The 23,762-nt window shown below is 38.0% G+C and overlaps 1 protein-coding gene across 1 annotated transcript in view; it reads left to right on the top strand.

Annotated features, from left to right (window-relative positions):
* Window positions 1–23,762, top strand: part of MOCOS (molybdenum cofactor sulfurase) — a 57,266-nt gene that overhangs the window by 7,355 nt on the left and 26,149 nt on the right. Inside the window, exons 3-9 of the mRNA XM_032235455.1 lie at window positions 99–165; window positions 1,719–2,357; window positions 3,912–3,988; window positions 11,199–11,398; window positions 12,176–12,292; window positions 17,295–17,747; window positions 20,224–20,386. Of these exons, the coding sequence (XP_032091346.1) occupies window positions 99–165; window positions 1,719–2,357; window positions 3,912–3,988; window positions 11,199–11,398; window positions 12,176–12,292; window positions 17,295–17,747; window positions 20,224–20,386 (1,716 nt within the window). The remainder of the gene's footprint in view (window positions 1–98; window positions 166–1,718; window positions 2,358–3,911; window positions 3,989–11,198; window positions 11,399–12,175; window positions 12,293–17,294; window positions 17,748–20,223; window positions 20,387–23,762) is intronic.

The raw sequence follows: 23,762 nt of genomic DNA, 5'->3' as shown, positions 1-23,762 counted from the left end.
AAAATTAATTAAGTGTAAAAATACAGGAATTAAAATTTAGACTGTAATTTCACAAAGAATGAAATGTGTTTCATGAATCATTGTTTTTTTTAATCTAGGAAATCCTCATAGCCAGAATATTAGCAGCAAACTCACATATGACACTATTGAACATGTTAGATTCAGGTAATGTAATTCTTATTTTATATGCTAGATGTTTTGTTTCACATTTGCTTTTGGGTCCTTTTTGTACCTATATTTCTTATATGCTAGAAACAGGAACCAAAATATTATTATGTGGAAGTGAGGGTAAACATTATGTATTAGTGATGTTTTCTTTACTCCCCCTGATCTGTTATTGACTAAATAACATTTTAATGGTAGGAAAGCTATCCTAATTAAGTTTTGTCTCCAGAAGACAAGGGCAGAGGTGAAAATAAAGCTTTCAACCTGTAGTTATTGCTCAAAAGCCTCTGCTTGCCTGGTGCCGCCCTGCGATCGCTTCTATACACTACCAGCACTGATGCCAGTTGTGGTGCCCCCTCAACCCATGATTGCTTCTGCACACCACTGCTGTCAGTTGCCTGGTGCATCCCTGGTGCACCCCTGGCAATGGCATGCTGCCTCCCTATCTGCTACCAATTGCTCGCTGCTGCCTGCTCCCATTGGCTGGTAGTTTCTTGTCCCGTATAGCCAAAAGCTTGGGTCAAATGGTGTCCAAGTGAATGGGCAGGGATGAAGGCCGAAGGACCAGGGGATGATTGGCCATTGAGAATCGCTGGGAGAGGAGCAGCAGAGGAGGAAAGTTAGCTGTGAATCACCTGAGGCAGGTGGCTAGGAGCGAAAGAGGCGTGGCCAATGGTGAGTGCCTAAATGTCCTGAGCCCTCTCCAGCAGGTTGCTCTCCACAGGGCAGGCTCAGAGTTGTTGGGAGTTGGGGAGTATATGCTTGTTGACTTACAACCACAATTGACCTTTGGCTGTAGATGTTAAGATGCCCTTGTGGCTGTCTGCCATCTCTGATGTCTCCATTGTGATCGATAAGCAAACAAAACAAAATAGCTGGTAGAGAACGGTATATAGAAGAGCTGGCCTGGAGAAAAGAAGTGTAGATCTTTATGGTACACTTTTTTTAAATCTCCAGCCCAGTGCAGGAGTTCTTCCTCTCTTTTGTGCTCTGCACAGCAGACTCCAGCACTCGACTGAAGAAACTCAACTTATTTCCAAATATCATCACCACTCATGCCAGTACCATTGTGAAAAACCTAGTTGCCACTAACCATTGCTGCTTTGCAGTTTTACAAGCTGTCTGTGTTGGGTGCCTGGTATAGGGCTTGAGGCAGCATTTCTACCATCTCAAGTGCTGAAGAAAATAATATGGCAGTGAGGAAGAGCTCTAGACCTTCAGTATTACTTTCATCAAGTCAGGGAAATTTATGATCTCAAAAAACACAAATTGATAATTTCCTGGAAAAGCACATTTGATCTACTTTGTCTCCCAAATTAAGGTAATTGTCTCCCATTATTTTTACTTTTGGCCTATCAATAACTGAACAAAACAGAGCATATTCTTACATTGCAGTAATTAACAATTTTTGTAGCTATATATCTTGCCCAATTTGATTTGATTTTAGATGCCTATATAAGTTAAATAGGAGTAGTCAGGAAAATATTTTAATAGAATGATATGTTGGAAACACAAGTATTCAATATGTCTGTGGTCCTGTGTTTATTTTACAGGATACTACAGCACTTTAATACAACTATAGAAGACTATACTGTCATTTTTACTTCAGGAAGCACTGCTTCATTCAAACTCATTGCAGAAGCTTTTCCTTGGATGCCTGAAAACGTGGGGGAATCTGGCAGCCGATTTTGCTACCTTACTGATAACCATACATCTGTGGTGGGCATGAGAGTGATCACTACTGCAAAAAATGTTCCATTTGTTCCAGTAAAACCAAAGGATATGTTATCAGAAGAAAATATTATAGAAAGGAAAGACAATAATTGCAGTACACCACATCTCTTCTGTTATCCTGCTCAGAGTAATTTTTCAGGAGTCAAATACCCGCTTGCATGGATAGAAGAGATACAGTGTGGAAAACTTAGTCCCATTCAGATCAAAGGGAAGTGGTTTGTGCTTTTGGATGCAGCATCTTATGCCAGCACTTCTCCCTTAGATTTAAGCATTCATCAAGCAGACTTTATTCCTATATCATTCTATAAGATATTTGGATTCCCCACTGGTATTGGTGCATTGCTAGTAAAAAATGAAATTGCTTCTTGCTTGAGGAAAACTTTTTTTGGAGGAGGAACTGCTGCTGCCTATTTGGCAGAAGAGGATTTTTATTCACCAAGACAATCAGTGGCTGAAAGGTAATGTTATAAAATAAAGGTAGTCCTTGACTTACAACAATTCATTTAGTACAGGGGTGGGCTTCAAAAATTGCAGCAACGGGTTCACTGCCCCCTTGCTGGGTGAATGTGGCCATGGTAGGTGGCCTAGTCAGCCTCCTGCATGTTTTTTGCCTTCCCCAGGCTTTCCTTGAGCCTCTGGGAGGGCGAAAACTGCTTCCCTGGGCTCTGGAGGCCCCTCGGAGGCGGGAAACAGGTCCATTTCTGGACTTCTGGAACCTCCAGTAGGCTCGGTTTCCCCCCTCCCTGAGCCTCTACACGGGTCCTGCACTTACTTGGCATGATGAACATGCTGTATGGAGACTCCTGAGACGGGAGGGGTGGGTGTGGCCGTGGCCAGCCAGGGGTGGAACTTGAGGGTTCACTGAACTGAGCTGTGTGAACCCCCAGTAGCCCACCTCTGATTTAGTACCCATATGAAGTTTAAAAGTAAGTTATGACCATTTTTCACACAACCATTGTAGCATCCCCATGGTCACATGATCAAAATTCAGATGTTTGGCAACGGACTCATATTTATGACAATTGCAGTGTTCCGAGGTCATGTTCGACTTTTTGACAAGCAGGGGAAACTAGGTTCATTTAACAGCTGTGTTACTAACTTAACAGTGATTCATTTAACAACTGTGGCAAGAAAGGTCATTAAATGAGGCAAAATTTACTTAACCTCTCTTTTAGCAACATAACTTTTGGGCTGAATTGTGGCACAAGGACTACCTTGTATAAATCTTTAAATGTTTTTATGTTAATTAGGTTTCTAGTGACTGGCTCAATTTAGATACCAAATCTGATCCAAGTCATAATCAAAAGAACAAAGAAGACACCTGTCTATTTATTAAATATTAGAATTATAGAATGCACAGTTGGAAATGATCTTAATGATAATCTGTTTGGCAAGTCTTGCAGAGATTATATGAACTCCATTTTTAACAAAATGAATTGGTAAATCATATATATATATATGTTTATATGTGTAATAATGCTTCAATGTGTTTTTCATTAATTCTTTTTTATGAATTTGACAAATTAGCTTATTTTTCAATGAATAAGGTTGTCTGATTTAAAACAACTCTGGGCTGCTTACAATAACTTGAAAACCAGATAAAACATGAAATAATTCATGTTTTAATTAGCAGCTAGGACAATTACTCTATTTCTTAAAAACATCTCAGAATTGGACTCCTTCAGATAATTGGCCAAACATCTACCAGGGCTTCATTATTTTTGAAATGATAGCAGAATCAGAGCTATCTGGTTTTTGGGATTTAAGCTACTCCACAGGTTAGGGTTGATAGAGAAGGCAACTTTTTGAATCCCATCAGACCACATTGTTTAATTTTTTTAAAAAGAATCACAGCATGCATAAAGCCTCTCTGAGATCTAGTGAGATGGACAGAATTAATAGACAGTTTCATTTAATATTTATCTATTTTTAGATTATATTTCTTAATAAATACAAGAGATGGAAACAAATTGAGTGTAGTTTAATATTTTGCTTGTTTGTACTTTATGCAGGTTTGAGGATGGGACAATTTCATTTCTTGATATTATTGCAGTGAAGCACGGATTTGATGTTTTGGAAAAAATAACAGGTAGGATTGTGCTTCTCAGTAGAAATGTACTCTACAGCATGCAGACTAATTGCTGGCCAATCAATGCCTTCTCATAGCCAACACTAATTTAAGATCTGGTAATGAAATTCTTGAACACACCAGTTTTTAGATCACTTACTAATGAGATACTTTACTACCATTGGGAGAAATGAACATGCCTTTAATTGCCAAAGGTTTAACACCTCTGTTCCTTTCTGCTTCTATTGATACCTCTGATTATAGTTTTCAACTAGCTCAAATAATGTGATTTGGAAAAAAAGTATTAATGAAATTTGATAGACTTCTCACAAAAAAAGTTGAAGCTATGTCTTTGACTTTTTTAAAATCTTTGTTAAGGTAAATATCCCTAGTTGGTTTAGGCTTCTTCCTAGAATGTAACACCTCTTATCTTGGTTGCTCTCCTCTGCACTTTTTCTAGGTCCTCAACATCTTTTTTGGATTGTAGTGACCAGAATTGGATGCAGTGTTGCAAATGTGGCCTTACCAGTTCAATATAAAGCGATACTATTACTTCCCTTGATCTTGACATTTTCCCTCTGGTTTTTTTTTAATATTTATTTTTATTTTTCAAAACAAACACAACATCCTTCTTTACATGCTGTAGAAAGTGTATCAGTTGGTTACAAAAAGACTTTTGTACATCTCTTCCACAGTCAACAAACATAATTCATATTAACTCAAGTATTTTAATTCAAATATTTATACATGTTACCATCATCATATCTCCATTTTCATTTGACTATAATTGTTTAAACATCTTTCACCATAAAATATATAAAGATTTAATACATAATTACATACTGGCCTTTCATTTACTATTTCTAAAATCCTCCATTAACACTGAATCCTTATGTCCTATTCTAGCTAAACATCCATAATATTTAATAATAAAAGATTCTAATACGCCTTTCCTAATCACTGTTTAGAATTTACATCCAGTTTCCTTATGTTATACCCATATCTATATATATGTTGTTATCCTTATCCCTTTATTTAATTATATCCTGTATCATAACATTTTCCCCCTAATAATCAAAACTTTAAACTGTATCTAACTTAGTTCTTTATTTATTAACCTTTATATATAATCCAAAGGGATTTCTAATCTTCCTTTCATGGATACAATTCAATATTCATATCCAATTATACTCATCATAACATTACACATCATATACATTAGTAACTATATCTATTGTCAATAAATTTCACTAAGTTTAACCAGTTTTAAATTATACTCTTCCATCTATCAACCTGTATCTTTCCAATGGCAAAACAGTCTCATATCTTCTGTCATTTGTAGTGTCAGTCCTCTAATCATCTCCTTGATCAACTTTGTATGAACTCCTCTTAGCAACTCCTTGCTTATAAGATCTCTCATGTAATCTTTATGCCCTTCTTCTGTTTCCTTAGTCAGCTTATCTTTGATTACCGGTAGTATTATCGATGATATTGCTAATAAATTTTCTCTCTCTAAATCATAAATTCTTTTGTTTTTTCTTCTTCTGTATCTTGCCATCTGGGATAAATTTCCCCTCATTTAATTCCTCTTTCAGGATTCCACTCTTTCCATTTTCAGAGACAAACCAATCACCATAAATATCAGCAAATTTAATTTCTTTAATTTCTTTATATTCATTTTCCACTTTGATTTTTTGGGTTTTAACCACCACATTTTCCATTTGATAAACATCCTCAACTTCTTCATCATGTTTTGCTGTTAGATGCTCTAAGTCTTCTTCTCTATCCTCTCATATGTATTTGATAATTTCTGTATTTCTGAGAATATCTTTTGCAAGCTTAAGGTTTCTTTCTGCTGTTGAAATTGTGCCATTGTCTCCATGTAACAAACACAGCTGCTCTAGCTTGGAAGGTTAATAAGATTAAACATAGATTCACAATAACGTTTTGTTTTCACTTTTATCTGGTTAAAGATATACTTCAAAGGGACATCTGTATGCTTTCCTTCTTATCACTCTCTATAACCAAAATAATCAATGAGAAAAATAAGTGTTTCGTTTCCAATACACAAACCTTCTAGCTTCCGAGTAGCAGTGTTATTGTTGCAAATTTCCTTGTTTCTTTTTGTATCTTTTTGGTATTTCAAGTTTTAAAAAAAGTCCAATTTTTGAATGAGTTAGGAGAACACCCACAGTAATGAAAGAGGAAAATTTTAGTCCATAGGTTACAGAAAATAATAAAAGAAAAAAAAGTAGAGGAAAACTTAATCCATTCATTTTAAAAGACTTGCATAACTTCCATCCATAAAGATAGCATTTAAAAAGTAAAATAACCCACTGTCCAAAACCATTCCAAATTTAATTCTGCCGCTTATTTCTTCTTTTCTCCAATTTAAATTAATTTTAAGTTTTTTATAGACAGTCTCTTTTTAAAATGGTAAAAATTCCTCTCCAGCTGGAAACACATTCTCTTTCTGTATCCTTCCATTTTAGAGCTGCCCCGACTTCGTCAGCCTTGGCTGGATTTTTTGTCACCAGCTTGAAGAACTTCTCTTGCATCGATCAGAGACTTTGCAATGTCCCTGAGGTCAGCAAGACGTATTCTTTCTGTTCACTGTCTCTGCGGGACGGTTTAGGTCGGTTTGGACCACCCAGCAGCAAAAGTATCAATGGTGATCTCAGAGCATTGGGATCGCACATTGTCTGGTCGCAACATTGGCTCCTCCTCCAAAAAAGAGGCTGAAAATCTGGGTGTGACATTTTTCCTCTGTTGATGCAGCCTAAGACTGTGTTGGCTTTTTGGTAGCCTAGCGTACTTCTGAGTCATACTTAAGTGGGGGTTCACCAGGATGGAAACTTCAACTAGTACAGAAAGCAGGGCTATAGGCAGTTATGTATGCTCTGAGAACCTTTTGCTCCAAAGTTGCATTGGTTGACAGTTTTTTCTGGGTCTAATTCAAGGTGTGTTTTTAACTTTTAAAGCCTTTCATGGCGTTGACCTATGCTTCGGAGAATCAACCTTTCCCCACTTATATCAGCCTGCCCCATGAAATCTTTAGAGATTGAATCAGACTTTTTCCAGCTGAATATAAAGAATTATCAAATCTAGAGGCATCTTCTTCTTGAGAATTCATCATCAGCACTAATTTTTTTCTTTTCTTTTTTGTTTATTTAATTTGTATTCTCATCACAATGTGACTCTGGGAAACTTCTATTCTTTCTCTTTCTTTTTTGAATTCAATTTTTATTGGGAAACTTAAAAACAATTTGGAAAATTTAAAAACAAACAAACAAAACATTTAAAAAGTACATTAAAAAGAAAAAACCTTAATATCTATGCATTGTCTCCCCTATTTGAATATTGATTAATACATTACTACAAAATTAATTTTCATTCCTTGCAAAACAGGTCCAAAATATTTTAAACGATCAGATCTATTTGCAGATTACTAACTTGTCATCTATATACTTGTCTGGTCTGTCCCAGATCAGATACTTAGAAAAGAAATACCCTTGACTATATTTGGTTGAAGTGAAAGGTTTTTTTAAAATTAAGGTTAAGTGGTTGCAGAAAAAAAGGCTAGATCTGCATATTCCTGCGCAAAGGTTCTGCTTTTCTCCTTTCCCTGACTCTCCCCACTTGACCAGTTCATCAGTGTCCAACTACAGTGACTTCTGGTTTGCTCATAAGGTCCTTTTTCGTCCTCTGGAGCGTTCAGGGAAGCCTCTGGAAGGTCCCTGAAGGCTCTAGAGGACTAAAACCGGCCCTATGAGCAAACCGGAAGTCTGTTCCCAAACTTCCGGTTTTCCTGCCCATAGGACTGGGTTTCCCTGATGCCTTCCGGGGGGGGGAGGCTGATTTTGCCCTCCCCAGGCTCCTCTAAAGCCTCTGGAGCCTGGGGAGGGCAAAAAAAGCATGCAAAAAAAAAGCATGTCATGCGTGCATGCACACTGGGGGTCGTGCATTGCATTATGGGTGTGGCGTGCCCATGCACGACCCCCCTGCACCACCACCCCCGCTTTTGGCACATGAGCCAAAAAAGGTTCAGCATCACTGCCATAGACAATGTTCCTCCAGGCCTTCCTGTCCTCTACCCATCCTTTGGAGTCCATTTAAGCTCATGCCTACTGCTTTGGTGACTCATCCAGCCACCTCATTCTCTGTCATCCCCTTATTTTACCCTCAATCATTCTCAGCATTAGGCTCTTCTCCAGTGAATCCTTCCTTCTCATTAGATAGCCCCTTTGTGGCTTGTCATGGTGAAGGGGCTTATGTAGCTCTATGAAGCTATGAGCTATGCCGTGCAGGGTCACCCAAGACGGATAGGTCATAGCAGAGAGCTCTGACAAAATGTAATCCATTGGAAAAGGAAATGGCAACCCACTCCAGTATCTTTGCTATGAAAACCCCATGGACAGTACTAAAAGGCTCTATTTATATTCCATGTTAAACATTTGAAAAATAATAATAATAATAATCAGTGAAAATTTTATAAAAATTAATACCTATAAGCCCCTAATTCAATCTAATTCGTATTTTACGTATTGAAATTTTTGTGTAGTCTCTTCTGACACTTTCATTTGAACCTCCCCCAATTTCTATTTAATTTTTTTATAGAAATCCCCTCATCTTTTCGACAGAATTCAATCAAAACAATTGCTGTTTAAAAGCAAAATTCACATGTTAAAATAAATACAGTTTTCTTGATAAGGTTTTCCAGAAATTGTTTACTTTCCTAATGGCCTCTTTCCTAAGGCTGAAAGACAATGACTGACTTGAGGTCACTCTGCTGACTTTGCACCTTATGCTAAGACAAAAATTCAAGGTCTTCCAGTTTCTAGGCTGATGCCTTAACCATTATACTGAACTGACTCTTTCCATTATATTATTATAATCCCAAAAATGAAAGTACCACAAACAAGGCAGGAGAAAAGGCAAGCTTCCACCACACAAACACCTTCCTCCCCTATTTTGTCTTTCACTTCGTTTAATTCTTTCATTTCAAGTGGCACTCAATAATCACAGTCAGCATCTCCATTGTTGCCATCAGTATAACAATCTGACTCATCTTACTGTTATCATTCATGTTGTAAAAACCACCAATTGTCTGCACTCTTTAATAGTACAGGAAAAAAAACCAGGAACGTGTGGTTCATTTGTCTGTTTCAATTCCAATTGATGCAAAAGCACTTTCACAAAAATTCCACTCTGAAATTAATCTTATTGCTTAAATGTTTATAAATGTTTAAAATCTTTTTTTATTTGGTAATCCAGAACATTGACTCATAAAGTGATTCTCCCCCACCACCATCACCTTGTTGCTCAGAAAAAAATATATGTTTAGCTGTAAATCAGTTACACCCAAAAATGTAACTGCTCATGTGATACTTATGGACATATAGGTTGTGTAATGGCTGTGAAACCCCTCAATTCACAAAAATGTCAATTTCGGTAACCTGCTTAACAAAGCATAGAGTGCAAGGAGTGATGTTATAATCTCTCTATTTTCTGGAGCCTGCATAAACAAGAATTCACTTTGTGGCTGCTGATCTCCACTGCACTAGATTTGCTTTGCCATGAATCTTCACTGGAATCTATGAATCATCACAGGAAGCTCTATTTCTCCATACCCAAATGAAAGGGGTACTTATAGAAAAGATTCTGTCTTTTAGCTAATGCATATATAAATTCTACATTTGATAAACATTTCCTCCCTTTGCTAATTTTGGAAATATCCAAAATTCTGTTTTTATTTTTTGCACCCAAAGCCTCCCCATTTTTCTATTATTTTCCCTAGTTCAACACTGTATACAAAGTGAATCATTTTATTAAATTTCTCCAATTCCCCTGCCATTATTTGAATTTACATCATTATTATCCTTTTGAATTCAGTATATTATTTTCCACGCTCCATGTCTTTCTCCTCCTGAACTTAAATATATTACTTTCTCAATCTTCTGCTTTTCTTTAATTTAAAGACAGAGGCTACTCTCTGAACTCCTTGTCCTTATGTCATTCAACAGTATGCTAAGTTCTCTTATATTATTACTGTTCTAATTCAGTTGCTTTGTATATTAATTTAAATGTTTTGTGATGTGTTCCCCCACCAATGAATTAATTACTTCTTATATAATTACCTTTATACCATTAATTTTAAAATAGTTAATACACTGCTTTCTAATTATAGATTCATTTTTAATTTCTGGAACACATAAATCTGGTTATACAATTACAGTGTTTTCAGATCATGTGAACCCCTTTTGTATCATTCTGGCAAGCAAAGTCAATGGGAAAGCCAGATTCACTTACCGTATTTTTCAGAGTATAAGACGCACCAGGATTTTGAAGAGGCAAATTTTAAAAAAAAGTTTTTGCACTCTGCAGGCCTCCGACAAACAGCCTGTTTTTTATGAAAATGGGCCTGTTTTTTGTCCAAAAAAAGGGGGGGGGTATTCATAGCCTTTAGGAGATTTATAGAGTGCTCCTGGGGGCTGGGCGGGGCAAAATTGAGCAAAAAATGCCCCATTTTTTGGCTATGGACCGCCATTTTGGTGAGGGGGTGGGTTTCGGGGGGGGGGGAAATTCTGTATTCAGTGTATAAGACGCACCCAGATTTTCGGCCTCTTTTTTGAGGGAAATAGGTGTGTCTTATACTATGAAAAATACAGTAACAACCGCATTATTAACTTAACAACTGCAATGGTTCACTTAACTGTGGCAAGAAAAGTTATAAAATGGAACAAGACTCATTTAACAAATATCTCATTTAGCAACATAAACTTTGGACTCAATTATGATTGTAAGTCGAAAGCTTCCTCTACTTATATGAGTCTAAGCAGCTTAATGTTATTAAATCATTGTTTTCTTTTATAGAAAAACTCTAATTTTAGTTCTGAAAGATCTTTGTTGTAATTTAACTGTAATAATTAAACAATTCATTCTGGAATCTATATATTAGCTGATTACTGAATGGAATTGTTATTGAGATTATACAAGACATTCCAATGGTTTTGTGTTGGGCGTGGAATCTATGGAGAGCCTCACATATTCTGGAGTTTTGGGCCAGGTAATATATTGTTACTTTTTTTTTCTGAAAAATGATCCTTTTGTTATATTTATTACTTCATTTGCTTTATAAAAATATATAAAATTAGAGTTATATGTAGTGAAACTTATTTATAACCAAATCAGTTGACCATTGTTGGTAATTGTTTGTCTTTGTCTTTCTTAGGTGGAATGGAAAACATAAAACAGCATACATTTGCTTTGGCTCACCATACCTATTCAGTTCTTTCTACCTTAAAATATGCTAATGGTGCACCTCTTGTACGCATTTATACTGATACTGACTTCAGCAATTCAGATATCCAAGGTCCCATAATTAATTTTAATGTGTTGGATGAAAATGGAGATATAATTGGGTATTCACAGGTACATTTCATTTATTTTTTGTTGTCTCCAAGTATCTTTACTGTTATGCATCTTTCTGATTGTTTGATCTTCTTTCTGTACAATTTCAGAAATCACCTTCTTGCCATCTTCTCTCATTAGTGACCTATCTGTTTCCATGACTTTCTTCTTGTTCCTTACATGTTTAAAGAAGGCAGGGAGGTGTTTCTTAGGTTTGGCATTTGTTGCAAGTTTTAATTCATTCTGAGCCTTAGCCTTCTTGAGTCAATCCATGCATATTTAGGCTATTCATTGCGTCTAATTTTTATAATTATCTATTTTGTTCCTCAGTGTGTCAGAGAGCTCTTTATATAACCTTGCTGATTCATCTGGAGGTTGTTCTTTTTTTTCTGTAATATAGTTATAGCTTTATTTTGGTTTTATATTATTACATGTTTCAATGCAATTTTGGAAATAAATAATAAGATCTTAACATATTTCATGAATATTCTAATGGTAGAAAAAGAAATCTTTATTTGGAGGGAGACAACTTAGAACTGAGGAGAAATTTCTTGACAGAACAATTAATCAGTGGAACAGCTTGCCTCCAGAAGTTGTAAATGCCCCAACACTGGAAGTTTTTAAGAAGATGTTGGATAACCATTTGTCTGACATGGTATAGCGTTTCCTCCCTAGGCAGGGGGTTGGACTAGAAGACCTCCAAGGTCCCTTCCAACTCTGTTATTCTATTCATAAATGATTTGTTACTATGTTAAGAATCTTTTTTTTCTGGGGTCGAATGGAATCTCTTGAAACAAGGTGGACAAACTGGCTGGGCTCTACAATATTCATATGCGCACAGGCTGTTTCTGTAATACTGGAGCTTGTCAGCAGCACTTGGGGATAAACCATGATGACATCAAAAAGAACCTACAGGTCTGTATATGTATATGGTCAATGTAGCAGTTCTAGCAGCTAAAATAAATAGAATCATGTTACATCTGTTCCATTAATTTTCCCACTGCTTCTAAGCAAGTATTCCAAACAATGTCCCATAATATAAAAACTTCATTTACAGAAAAGGAAATATCATTTACTAGTTTATGAGCAATGCAAAATTCTTTATGCAAAGTCATTCTATTTAATGTAATAGACTATAATTATGTTTAAATTAACTATGACAAAACCTCTTAAATTTACTTTCTCATTTGCACAACTAAATTTGTATTGTAAACAATATATATATTATATATTATATAATACATTATATATATATATGTATATGTATGTATGTATGTATGTATGTATGTGTGTGTGTGTGTGTGTATATATATATATATATATATATATATATATATATATATATACACACACACACATACATACATACATACATACATACATACATATACACACACTTCTGAACCAGATTAATCTTAAACTTCATGTGTTTAATTGAAACTTTTGAGAACCAGATCATTTTCCTCTGATGTAACTTTTTGAGATGTCAAAAAAATCATATAAAAATAAATCAATTCAAAATTATTTCCATTTTAATGTATTATATATGATGTGCAATTCAATTAAAAATTGAAATCTTTTATAGGAAAACAAAATCCCCTAAAAGATTTCATTGTTTTTCGATTGAATTGTACAGATTAAACATTAAAGGTGGAAAGAATTCTGAAATGATTTATCTTGGTCTGATTTTTTTTTACATCTCAAAAATATAACAAAAATCCATAGAAGTGTAAGTAGAAGAAGAAGTATAAGAGAACATCTAGGCTAGCCTTCAAATCAGGTCAGGAAACCAAAAGCACCCTAGCTGTTTAGTTGGAATTTTATCCAAGGTTAAGGAACCATAATGTCTCTAGCAAATTGGTTTCTCTTTCAAATGGCTTATAGTTATAATGATTTTTAAAGTGGCCAGCTATGCTATAGCCTATACTTCTGTGTTTAAGTTTTGCTTCTCAAATTATTTTAATTCGTTTCTTTTTAAGATATCAAGCTTGTGTAATGTTACTTTTTCTACATTATTAACTATTCCACTTAATATTTGTATCATCTACAATCTCATTTAAATGATTAATAAAAATATTGAGAAATATAGGTACCAAGACTGATTTTGATGTTAAGCAAGGTTTATGATAAAACATTTTGCTTCAGTTAAAGTAAAACCATCAGTGTATACTGGCTGGAATTATTGTTGACCCAGTATGTTTCTCATTAATTTGTCCTGACATGGAATTGTAAACCTATTCTATATTATCACTGATATATGTTATCACTACATAAATCTATTTTGTCATTGTTCTGAGATTATTAAAATTTCCTTTTCTGAAATCTTACATATGCATTTTTCTAGATTCAGCTTCAATTCTCCTTAAGATTAAGAACACCAGTATTTAATAGTCAATTAATTCCAAAGTTCCTGCTACTTCCAGAAATGAGTTTTCCATATTGATCTGTACAGTTAAAGATAGCTGATCCTCTTCTGTCTTTTTCTATCATTAAGAACATATATCCACAACTGTCCAAACTTCTATAATTTCCTGACTCTGTTTTGAGTTTGAGTTTTATTATTATTTATAGGCCGCCCTTTTCCCTGAGGGGACTCAGGGCGGCTTACAAAATATAGGGGAGGGGATACAAAACAGTAAACATGAAACAATACATGAGTAAAAATAATACACAACATTCATTCATCATTCGGGTGGGGACAGATTACGATCTTTATCCCCAGGCCTGACGGGATAGCCAGGACTTGAGGGCTGTGCGGAAGGTCTGGACGGTGGTGAGGGTACGAATCTCCACGGGGAGGTCGTTCCAAAGGGTCGGAGCTACTACTGAAAAGGCTCTCCTCCGTGTGGTTGCCAGACGACACTGACTGGCAGATGGAACTCGGAGGAGGCCTAATCTATGCGATCTAATAGGTCGCAGGGAGGTAATTGGCAGTAGGCGGTCTCTCAAGTACGCAGATCCACTACCATGAAGGGCTTTATGGGTGGTAACTAGTACCTTGAAGCGCACCCGGAGATCAACAGGTAGCCAGCGAAGCTTGCAGAGGATAGGTGTTATGTGGGCGAACCGAGGTGCACCCACAATCACTCGCGCGGCCGCATTCTGGACTAGCTGAAGTCGCCGGATGCTCTTCAATGGCAGCCCCATGTAGAGCACATTGCAGTATTCCAGCCTAGAGGTCACAAGGGCCCGAGTGACTGTTGTGAGGGCCTCCCGGTTCAGGTAGGGTCGCAACTGGCGCACCAGGCGAACCTGGGCAAATGCCCCCCTGGTCACAGCCGTCAGATGATGGTCGAAGGTCAGCTGTGGGTCCAGGAGGACTCCCAAGTTGCAAACCCTGTCTGAGGGGTGTAGAATTTGACCCCCCAGCCTGAGTGTTGGAATACTAGCCGAATTATTGGGAGGGAAACACAACAGCCACTCGGTCTTCTCCGGGTTGAGTACAAGCTTGTTAGCCCTCATCCAGTCCCTAACGGCTTTAAGACCCCGGTTCATCACGTCCACCGCTTCATTGAGTTGGCACGGGGCGGACAGATACAGCTGGGTATCCTCCGCATATTGATGGTATCTTATCCCGTGCCTCTGAATGATCTCGCCCAGCGGTTTCATGTAGATGTTAAATAGTAGGGGGGATAAGACCGAACCCTGTGGCACCCCGTATGTTAGGGGCCTAGGGGTCGATCTCTGCCCCCCAACTAACACCGACTGCGACCTGTCCGAGAGGTAGGAGGAGAACCACTGCAAAACAGTGCCTCCCACCCCCACCTCCCGCAGTCGTCGCAGAAGGATACCATGGTCGATGGTATCGAAAGCCACCGAGAAGTCAAGGAGAACCAGGATGGAGGCATGGCCTCCATCCCTGGCTCTCCAGAGATCATCGGTCAATGTGACCAAAGCGGTTTCTGTGCTGTAACCAGGTCTGAAGCCCGACTGGAAGGGGTCAAGGTAACCTGCTTCCTCCAAGGACCGCTGAAGCTGGAAGGCCACCACCTTCTCAACAACCTTCCCTACAAAGGGGAGGTTGGAGTCTGGACGGTAATTGTTAAGAACAGTTGGATCCAAAGATGGCTTCTTCAGGAGGGGTCTCACCACCGCCGCTTTAAGTGCGGCGGGGAAGTGCCCCTCCCGAAGAGAGGCGGTGACAACCGCCTGGATCCAGCCTCGTGTCACCTCACTGCTGTTGACAACCAGCCAGGAGGGACACGGGTCCAGTACACAGGTGGAGGCACTCACAGCTCTCATGGCCTTGTCCACATCCCCAGGGGCAACATCCTGAAACTCAACCCAGGGATGGTCAACCAATTCATCCTCTTGTGCCTCGGCTGGATCTGCAGAGGTGGAGTCCAAGTCCGACCGAAACCGAGCAACTTTGTCCGCTAAGAATTGGACATAATCCTCAGCCCTACCCTGCAAGGGTTCCCCCGTATCCCTCCTATTTAGGAGGGAGCGGGTTATCCTAAACAGGGCGGCTGGGCGGGACTCAGCGGACGCAACCAAGGTGGCAATATAAGATCTTTTTGCTGCCCTAAGTGCCCTGATGTAATCCTTGGTGCAAGTTGTTAAAAGTGCTCGGTTCGACTCAGACTTATCGGACCTCCACAGGTGCTCTAGGCGTCTCCTCCAGCGCTTCCTCTCCCGGAGCTCCTCGGTGAACCAAGGAGGCCTCCGGGATCGGCCGCCTCGGAGGGGCCGTAGTGGCGCAATCCGGTCAAGGGTCTCCGATGCTGCCGAGTGCCAGGCAGCAACCAGAGTCTCCACCGGACTGTGGGCAAGAGTATCAGGAATAACCCCAAGCTCCGGAAGCTCAGGGGGTCCATAAGTCGCCTGGGGCGGAACCACTTGGTCGGTTCCTCCTCCCTACAGTGGGGGTTTGGCCTCCAAAAGTCAAGCCTCAGTAGGCAGTGGTCTGACCATGACAGGGGTATGATCTCATTACCCCTCAGACCAAGATCATAACTCCACTGCTCCGAGAGGAATACGAGGTCGAGCGTGTGACCCGCTGAGTGAGTTGGGCCCCGGATTACCTGGGTCAAGCCCATGGCTGTCATGGAAGCCATGAACTCCTGCGCTCCATCAGAGTGTTCACCGAGCGAAGGCAAATTGAAATCCCCCAGAACCATAAGCCTGGGGAACTCAATCACCAGCTCGGCTACCGACTCGAGGAGCGAGGGGAGGGCTGCTGCAACGCTGTTGGGAGGCAGGTACATTAACAGCAAACCCACTTGACCCTTGAGGTCCAACTTCACCAGCAGGGACTCACACCCGACAAGCTCCGGAGCAGGGATCCTACGAGGTACTAGAGACTCTCGGATAACAATAGCCACACCCCCACCCCTTCCCTGGGCTCTCGGCTGATGAAGCACCTGAAATCCTTCTGGGCACATCTCTACGAGGGGGACTCCTCCCTCCGGGCCCAGCCAGGTTTCAGTAATACATGCCAGGTCTGCCCTCTCGTCTATAATTAAGTCCCGGACGAGGGGAGCCTTGTGAACTACAGACCTGGCATTTAGCGACAACAGCCTGAGACCAGGGTCCTGATCACTCGCGCCATCTGGCCTCGGAGTGGAACTCCTAGGGCCGGAAGGAGGGATCTCTGTGATGTAGCGAGCCCTCCTTCCCCGGTAATGGCCTGCCCTAAAGTCCCCGCCATATCTGCCCCTCCCTGTTACGACCGTAATGCTCCGGCCCTCTCCCGTTATGAAGGTTATGTCACAGATAATGAATAATCAGAAATGCAATTCCATAGAAAATTAGGTAAAGAAAGATGATTTTTATTCTGGAAGAGAGATCACAAAATCAGCTATGCCATTAAAGCATTTTGACTATATTTATAGAGAATCTTTCTGCTGTAACTTTAGTAAAATATATCATATTTTAATAAAATTAACAAAATATTTTTTATTTTATTTCTAAATAGGCTGGTCATGTCTGTGGAGATGACATAGATGTAATTGATGGACATCCCACTGGGTCTGTGAGAATTTCATTTGGCTATATGTCTACATTTGAAGATGTCCAAGCCTTTCTGAAATTCATTATAAGTATTAGATTATCTACTTTCAATTTAGTAAAGTGTCCACTCCAGACAGAGATTGTTCCAAAGATTACATCATTTCCCAGATGGAATAGCAACAGTCATGATGAGAAGAATGCAACCGAAGAGCATTTGGAAAGGATAATCAAGAATTTACAGCTAAGTCACCACTATGCATCAGTGATACCAGAAGGAAATGTGCATTTGACTAAAAGTTGGGCAGAAATCAACATACCTAAAGTTTTTACTAATTCAGTAGAAGTGCCAAATGGTAAAAAGACGATTACAATCACCAATATTTACCTCTACCCAATCAAATCATGTGCTGCATTTGAGGTAAATGATTTCGGTAACATTTTATGGTCATGTGCAATATGAAAACCAGAGAGATTTTTTAGAGATGCTATAACAAATTACAAAAATAAGTAAATACATAAAAAGCTGCTTGATACTCTTAAAAATCAAGAGGTATGGATCCTCTGAAAGTAAATTTGAAAGTAAGAATTAAATTATAATTTGAATAGAAGAAAGGGGTAATTAATGAAATATATGGAAAATAATTTATTTTATGTTATGTTTATTTTTACCTCCACCTCCTTTTTCCATATACAATACTTCAGTAAAGGCTAAGTGTGGCTCTTAGCCCTGAAATATGTTATTTTGAGAAATCTGTTGATGTTCTGTATATTTTATTTTTTCTTATTTCTCGTCAATTTTGGAAAAAGTGATTTATACCCTTATCCTCAAAGTTATGACTCTCACATTATCTGATGGTCACATGATCACAATTCAGCTGCTTGGCAACTGGTTCACATTTACAACCAAGTTGTAGTGTCATGTGGTCATGATTTGTGACCTTTCCAGCCAGTTTCTGATAAGCAATTTCAATTGAGGTAGCCAGATTCCCATATCAACAACATGATTTGTGTAGTGAAAATTTGTCATAAAAATGGATCTAATCTTTTTATGTATTGCTTTATGATGCATGACTTAGTGACCAAAATTCTGGTCCCAATTATGTTCATAAGTCAAGGACTACTTGTAAAACTAAACAAGTATTCCATATATCTATTTATTCTGGTTTAAGTCATGACCTAATGCTAAACTTTTCTCAGTACCTTAGGCAAACAATTCCAATTCCAAGGAGATGTTGTAAAAATCCAGACTTTTTACACTTTAGAAGATATATTTATATCAACCTGATGCTTAAAGGCATCTGTAATTTAAAAGTTAATAAAAATAAAACAACGATTCACCTTCATTTAAAGTATTTTCCTATACAATTTTTTTTAGTAATTCAGAGACATAAAAATTGAAAAAGAAGATTCAAATGGCTAATGATGTAACCAATTCAATGCTATACAAGTTTTTAGAGATTGCCCAATTAAATAAAAATATTTACACTCAGATATTTATTGGATTAGAATCTTTAATAAATAATAAGTAACAAAGATTAAATTAAGATTTAATTTATGAAATTAAGTTTTATACTGCTGATTAAAAATATTCAGTATAGAAATTGTTTATTTTTGCCTTCTTGGCAATAATAATTTTTCCAGAATAGTTTTTTTTAACTATGTATAGATTCCAAAGTATAGTCTTGGAGTGGTTACATAAAAATGTGATGTAATAGATAGCAAAATACATAAGCTTTTGTTTAAAATGTAATTTCTGCAATTTATTTAAATTAGGCCAAGAGAAATTAGTTCAAGAGAAAGTTTATTTCAAAATTATGTTAATGTATACATTGAAATAAATAACTCAAATATAATTAAAATTATACTAAGACATTCATTGTTACAAAGAAAAAAAATACCCCTTTGTGTTTATCGCATTGGAGCCTTACCCATGCCTCACTGTTGAAACTCTAGTTATAGTATTAGAAAACTTGCTTTTTTTTCTCCCTGGAATGTATGAATTGCCTATGACTTCTTTATTCAACCTTTTAAAAAGATGAAACCATTAGGAATGCATTACAGTAAGCAGAGGCTCAACAGTAAAAAATGGGACGAATAGTTTAGGAACTCTTGCAAATAGGAATTCTGTTTTGTTTTTTACATATTCCAATAAGGGATAGCTGCTTTAAAATTAAACCAGAACTTGTTTTAGATTGCTAAAGCACTAGAATGCAGTTTTTTTATTGGCCATCAAATCAAGCTTAATAGTATCTTCCAAGAACTTTAAACTTGAATTGACATGATGAGATTATAGCATTAATATAAAGACTAGTTTTTGGAATAGAAATGCTTTTTTAAAAAAAAAACTTTTAAAAGATTAAATAATTTAGCGAATCTTTTAAATTTGCTATATAGTTTTGTTTCTAATCTCTAAATGGCAGAAAGTTGAAATTTGACTAAGCACTCAGAAAGAAGCCTGTAACTGCAGAAAGAAGTTAAATTGCCTTAAAGTGTACCATGTATATAAGACAATATACATCTCTTACTGTTGTAATGAGCTGAAAACAAATACACACATATGCCAGTTTTTAAATAGCAATAGCAATAGCAGTTAGACTTATATACTGCTTCATAGGGCTTTCAGCCCTCTCTAAGCAGTTTACAGAGTCAGCATATTGCCCCCAACAACAATCCGGGTCCTCATTTTACCCACCTCGGAAGGATGGAAGGCTGAGTCAACCTTGAGCCGGTGAGATTTGAACAGCCGAACTGCAGATAGCAGTCAGCTGAAGTGGCCTGCAGTACTGCACTCTAACCACTGCGCCACCTCGGCTCTAAATGTTAATTAAAATTAAAAAATGTTATTAAATGTCCGTTGAGTAAATAACAGTTCTATTTTCCTTTACCTTCTTCAGGCTATGCAGTGGCCTATTGGAAACCAAGGCTTGCTGTATGATCGTAACTGGATGGTTACAAATCAGAATGGAGTTTGTATTACTCAGAAGCAGGAGCCACGACTGTGTCTTATACAACCTTTAATTGACCTGGAGCAAAATGTGATGATCATCAAGGCAGAAGGTTGGTATACACAGATTATTATTTCTTCTACTACTGTGAGAGGGTTATCAAAATATTCATCCATAAGATTATCATTTTATAAATCAGGAGATAGTGGTTCTATATTTGTGTTTAGACTTCTTGAAAAAAATATTGAGGCATAGCAAATTAAAATCATTACTCTCCGTTCAAGATATTCTTGAGAAATATTAAATTTGTTAAACTAACACTTTGAATTGGATACAGAAACTGACTGGCACACAATGCAGATGACAAAGTACCAGCATAATATATTGGTATATTGGTCAGTTCCAGTGAGTAATCTAGCTGCCTCTGTTTTGAATTAACTGAAGTTTCCAGACCATTTTCAAAGGTTGCTCCACATAAAGCATATTGCAATAAATTGACCAGAAAATTATTGGAGCATGAATAAACTGTTGCAAGGTTGTCTCTGTCCAAGTGTAGAGAATAAAGAAGATGACCTTGATGGAGAGAGGGAAGATCTGTTATTAGGCAATAGGCAGATAAACATTGCAAAAACCCAGATAGATTATGGATCTGAAAACATTCAAACAGACATTAAATATGAAGAAAAAGAGAAAAACTGGCATCTGCTTCTTGGTCTACCTTGTAATGTCTGATCACAATTATTGAAAGGCACCTTGTGACTTAGGTTTATAGTGACAAGAATGGATTAGGAGCATTCCCAAACTGTAGATCTTCTCCTTTATGTTGAGTGCAGACCTCTCTGGAACAGGCAGGGCACCACTCAGTTATATACATACCAGGGGTGGGTTTCAACCGGTTCGCGGCGGTCCCCGTGAACCGGTTGGTCGGCGAACCCGGAAGTAAGTAACTTCCGGGATCGGCGAAGGGCCCACCCGCCCGCCCGTGCTCCTTACCCGGTTTTGATGAGTTCTGCGCTTCCAGGCATGCGCAGGACGTGTACAGCGCCTGCACGATCCTCCAGGAGCACGAGGACGCCGCCGGCCCCGTTCCAACCAAACCGGTTGGAACGGGGCGAGAAACCCACTGCTGATACATACTTACCAACAAACAATATTTATCTTGTTTTGTCTGTATTGAGTTTTAGTCTAATCCATTACCCTGTCCAAGCTTAGTTCAGAACACCAACTGTTTCACCCATATTAAATGAAAAGGAGAGGAGTAGGAGTTGAGCAAGTAGAGCCTGAGGCAGGAGTCAAGTGTGTCGAGTCCCTTTGCACACACAAGAGATTGAAGTCCAGCCCACCTCGAATTCCATTGACTCTTAACTATCACCAATTTGCTTTGACCATTAGAAATTCAGATTTTTGAAAGCAATAGCATGCAATAAACCTATATTCATTTGAACTGATTTCCTGCACTTGTTGGTAGCGCTGGACACTATCTGCATATTGCTGGCTCACATACCTGGATGACTTCTCCCAATTATTTAAGCTAAAGGTAAAAAGGCATATATGATAAAATGGAGCCCATAAACCTAATGTATCCTATCCAAATAGGAGTGGGAGGAGCATAGTATAGTGCTTTCTCATATTAACAACCTGTTTAGGAGAATATTTTCGTTGATGGTACTGAAAGCTGCTGGAGAGGTCCAGAAGGATCAACAGGGTTGCTCTTCCCTGTTTTCTTGGCAGACTGTATTCTGTAAGATAGCCAAAATACTATTCCATACTGAGGTCTGAAATCAGACTGAAATAAATCTAGAAAATTAATTTCATCTAAGAAAATCTAGAGTAAATAAGATGCTAGGAAGGGAATATTGGCCACTGGTCTGGATCCAGATTTAATTTTAGATCATTGTGCCTTTAAAAAGCTGCAATTGCCCTCCCTCCCTCCCTCTCTCTCTTATGTCATGCTGGACCCAACCTGAAACCCTTTCCTACTAGATTTTATAAGCCAAGAGAAAATTATAATAAAGCACACAGATGGTAGACAAAATATATCCAAGTACCTCGTCCACCTCCTCAGTCCTTAAAAACAGAAACTCATCCAGTAAGACTGTAGTGCCACTTCTATAAATGCATTACCTGCAGACAGTTATTCAAATGCAAGCAACCTTATCACAGATTTCTCAAAAACATACTATCAATGCTGTACAACTATAGCTTTATTTAGACCAAATTACAACAGGCCCCTTACCACTTGGAAAAGCTCTGTTGGGCAAGGAGTGGTCATGGGCTCCAAGTTTTATTTGATCATATTCAGCACCAGTTTTTCTTCACTTGCATTCTAACTTTTCCCAAATTGATGCTCCTCAGTTCAGAGTGTTGTTGTTACATGTTGTTAACTATAGGTGGCAACCAGAATTGTTCTGGAACACTGTTTTTATGGTTGTCTCTTAAGAGATACTCCCTGGGAATCAAGTTTCACAAAATCAGACTTCAGGAAGATTGTTCTATAACATGGAAGAAAGGAATTTTTATCTTAAAGTTTGTTGCTGTCTGCATTTTATATTTTTTTTAAAGGGTATTAAACTTTTCAAAAAATGTACATAGGTAATTATAACAAGTGAGTGATTGAGGCATTGAAATAGGAGTGGGCAGATACGACTTCTAGTCTTGCCTCAAGCATAAGAAACCAGATGGGTAACTTTGGGCCAGTATCAGCTCTAGAAAAAGTCAGTGGCAAACTATTTCAACAAATGGTGCCTAAAACACTATGTAAACTTGTCCATATAGTTGCCAGGAGTCAAGGAAATATAAATTAAGGGATTATAGTTCCACCTCATATCTAAGCATTCATTTAAAAATTTGTCCTTATTGAGGGAATTAATTGTTCTGTATATTAAACACTAAGAAGGCTTCCTCGGTGGAGGACATTCATTCTAGAGGCCCAGATTGCCTCTGGTTTGCAAGAACCAAACCTAGACTCCTTTGAAATTTCTGGTTTCACCTGAAAGAAAATCCAGAGATATCTCAGAACAATTATATGAGTGCCAGCCCTTCAAAGCTGTCCAGACTGGGAAACAAACTCCACAAAAATATTTTTAATATCTGCTAAATTAAGAAAATCTTGCCAGTCTGATTGTATTTTCCTCACCTCCCTTTTAAACCTCACTGAGTCAGGGAAGAGCCAGCCTAAGTTTCTTCTTAACTACCTCCTTTCCCAGTCAGGGAATGTTTCTACCCTTTTTATTTTTGAAACATTATCTTATTTATTTTTATTTATTAAATTTCTTTGTTGCCCATCTTGCTGCGGAGTGACTCAAGCCATAATAAGTAACTTTGATATTTGTGCATAGGTAGTCTTAATACAACACAACTGAGACTGGAATTTCAATTATAAATCATTGCAGTGGTTAAGTGAGATTGGGATTGCATCATTCAACAAATGCAACGAGTTATTTAAGCAGAGTGAGGTGAGGGATGTCCTGGAAAGCCCAGCACAGGTC

The sequence above is a fragment of the Thamnophis elegans genome, chromosome Z, assembly GCF_009769535.1.
Source record: "Thamnophis elegans isolate rThaEle1 chromosome Z, rThaEle1.pri, whole genome shotgun sequence".
Taxonomy (NCBI): domain Eukaryota; kingdom Metazoa; phylum Chordata; class Lepidosauria; order Squamata; family Colubridae; genus Thamnophis; species Thamnophis elegans.
Note: the sequence above shows the minus strand (reverse complement) of the source record. Positions and strands in the feature narration are given on the sequence as shown.